The sequence below is a fragment of the Eretmochelys imbricata genome, chromosome 13, assembly GCF_965152235.1.
Source record: "Eretmochelys imbricata isolate rEreImb1 chromosome 13, rEreImb1.hap1, whole genome shotgun sequence".
NCBI lineage: Eukaryota > Metazoa > Chordata > Testudines > Cheloniidae > Eretmochelys > Eretmochelys imbricata.
The window spans coordinates 39,963,938-39,967,180 of record NC_135584.1 but is presented as its reverse complement, the minus strand read 5'-3'; the positions used below and the strand labels follow the sequence as shown (position 1 = coordinate 39,967,180).

The 3,243-nt window shown below is 39.8% G+C and overlaps 1 protein-coding gene across 1 annotated transcript; it reads right to left on the bottom strand.

The window, feature by feature from the left end:
• Nucleotides 1-533: 533 nt before the first annotated feature.
• Nucleotides 534-1,496, bottom strand: LOC144273904 (olfactory receptor 5AP2-like). The gene has a single exon (XM_077832617.1). The coding sequence runs from the start codon at nt 1,494-1,496 to the stop codon at nt 534-536; it is 963 nt and encodes a 320-aa protein (XP_077688743.1).
• Nucleotides 1,497-3,243: the final 1,747 nt, after the last annotated feature.

Sequence of the window (3,243 nt, the reverse complement as noted above, 5' to 3'; positions counted from 1 at the left end):
CAACCTCTTAATTATATGAGTCTTCCTCTGTTTATCAACAACTTCATTTTTCCAGTGGAGAGATGAAGTGGTATGTGGTCACAGGTTTCCACCAGTGTACAGGTTTCCAACAGTGTAACCAACAGCACAACCTGACTGTATGTCTTCCATCAATATTTAATGGTTTTCTATTTCTAAATATATATTATGGAGAAAGTTGCAGGAAGAAATCAAACAGCCATTGTAAAATTCATCCCTGGACACTCAATAACAGACTTGCATCCACTTCATGTGGATGTATACAAGTACACTTTTCATAAAGAATGTCTCTTACAGTATCAAGTTTTATATAAAGAAATGTCTAATAAATGTATGAAAGATAAATCCTCAAAAAGTAGCAGAGTAACAGAAAGAAAGAAAGAAAGAAAGAAAGAAAGAAAGAAAGAAGAAGTCAGGTCAATAAGGGGTAACCCTGTTCTCAAGGACTCAGATGGGCCATGTCTAAAAAACTGTATCAGTTCATCTCTATTTTACTTTATGCTAAAATTTATCCCTTAAGGTTCTATGCCTTTTCTGAAAGCAATCAGTTTAAGAATAGCTTTTCTCAGGGACTCATTGACCTCTTTGTTTCTCAGGCTGTAGATGACAGGATTGACCATGGGAGTCAGGACTGTGTAGAAGACAGAGAAGAGTTTGTGTAGGATCTTGGGAGTGTTAGCTGTTGGAGCCACATAGACAGTAATCAGTGTCCCATAGTAAACTATCACCACAATGAGGTGAGAGGAGCAGGTGGAAAAGGCCTTTTGCCTCCCTGTGGTGGAAGGGATTCTCAGGATGGTGGCGATGATACAAATGTAGGATGTCAGGGTCAGCAGACAGGGCACAATTGTCCCTATGGCAGAGATAGTAAATGTTACCAGTTGGAGAGTCTGGGTGTCATCACAGGACAGCTTAATCATGGGTGAAAAATCACAAAAGAAATGATCAATTTCTTTGGAATTACAGAACGTTAATCGGAAAAAGAAAATATCTACTATGGCACAGCCCACAAGGCTACTTATCCAGGACCCTGCCACCAGTTGGCAACAAACCCTGCCATTCATCAGAGCATCATAACGGAGTGGATTGCATATCGCTAAATACCGATCATAAGACATTGCCATGAGCAGCAGACATTCTGTAGTTGACATGACACCAAATAAGTATAATTGCAGAATGCAGCCCTTAACAGAAATGGATCTGTCCCCAGTCAGGAGACTGGCCAGCAGCCTGGGCAGGATGGTGGAGGTGTAGCAGGTCTCCAAGCAGGACAAGTTCCCCAGTAAGAAGTACATGGGGATGTGAAGGTGCTGATCAGTCACAACTAGCGCAATAATGAGGATGTTCCCTGCAACAGTCACAATGTAGATCACTAGAAACACGAGGAAGAGAAGGGGCTGCAGCTCAGGGACATTCCCAAATCCTAAAAGGATGAATTTCACGATGGGTGTTTGATTTCTTCCTTCCGCTTTCTCCATAATCTGTATCTAGAAAAAGAAAACCATTAAATATTGATGGAGTGCACGCCGTCAGTTTGTGCTGTTGGATACACTAGCAGAAACCTGGAGCAGGTAACCTCATACCACTGCATCTCTCCACTAGAAGAATGAAGTTGTTAATAAACAGAGGAAGCCTAATATAATCAAGAGGTTGAGCTTCCAATATAGGTGAACCAAGAGCATGGAACCCTACTGAATTACGGAAATGTCCCATCTAACTCTCTTATGCTTTCTTGACTTTTAGGCTGGGATTTTGGAATACCTTAATCCTATCAGTGTCATAGCAACAAATCTAGAAGACATAAACAAAATCAAGAGATTGGAAACGAAAGATATTTAGAGTTCAACGACTGGTAGTCTAACCTGCAGTTGGGAGGTGCAATTCCCAGCTTGGGTAGAGGTACATATACTAGCTATGGGCAAGCGAGCAGGATAAAAATAGCAGTGAGAACAGGACAGCACATACAGGGGCTTGGGAGGGCCACCTGTGGACGTACCTAGGATCTCAGATGGGATTGTGCTCGGGCAGCTCGTCTGTGCTGCCGAGGCTACACTGCTATTCTTAGCACAATAGCCCCATCACAGATAATGTGTGTAGGTCACCGGAGCAGGGAATTACACTGCCCAGGTGCAGCATAGACATAACCCAGGAGACACACACCAAACACCAAAGAGGATGCGGTTTGTATGAAGGTCTGTCCAGCTGTCCTCTATCACAGCAGATTCAAAGAAGAATTTGCACCATTTAATAGATACAGCTGAGAAACAGACAAAGACACAAAATTAACCCAAACACAGACCATGGGCTCTTACCTGATCTCAATTACGCCAGGGTAAATTGCATCCGCTTTATGTGGATTTACACAAGAGCAACTGAGACTGGAATCTAACCCCATTAAAAGAAATGTAAGTGAAATAGAAATGAAAATTCATCAAGATAGAAATAAGAGAGTCATTTTTATTCAGAAGGGAGAATGTGCCTGGAGAAAAATTAAAAAATGGAGAAAACGAAAGAGATTAATAAACAGAATAAGATAAAAATACAGTGTGAGAGAAAGAAAGAGGAGAGAGACTAAGTTTATTTCTTCAAATGTTTGAGCAATAAAATACAGATCTGTTTAAAGAGAAGTAGCATATCCTTTCTGTTAAAGCAAAGGTATCAGAACTAATAAATCTGAAATCTCTTCAGTAGTCGTCCCCTCAATAGCATTCATCACCATAAACTTTTCTGAGATGTTTACATGCCCCATTTCGGGTTTATGTCCCACCTTCCATTCCTGTTTTTGGTTGTGTACAGGTTTGGCACTGTTAGTCATTTTGAAAAAAACTATTTGTTTTTAATGTTTGGACCGGGGTAGGTTGTATGCTTGTGTTTTGATAAATTTGGATGATTTCTTAGAAAAAAGGGAAGGGTTAGTTTGAAAGAATAGAAAGAGAGAGCTTAAAGAAATGGAGTTTTTAGAAAAGAAAGATTGGTTAGGTTTAGTCAGGAGAGAAGTTTTCAAAGAGTAAAGATTGGTTATTAAAGAAAGGACAGATTTTTTGTTTAGGTTTATTAAGGAGAGAGAGGGTTTTAAAGAAAAAAAATGGAAGAACAGAAGGAGAGACCTTAATGAAAATCAGTTTAAAAAATAAAAGATTGGTTAGGATAGATTTAGTAAGGAGAGTGGTTGGTTATTAAGGAAAGGAAAGATTTTTGGTTAGGTTTACTAAGGAGAGAGGGTTT

Bases quoted from the DNA above. Each gene is read 5' to 3' on its own strand.
- LOC144273904 (XM_077832617.1), bottom strand. From the start codon at position 1,496: ATGGAGAAAGCGGAAGGAAGAAATCAAACACCCATCGTGAAATTCATC.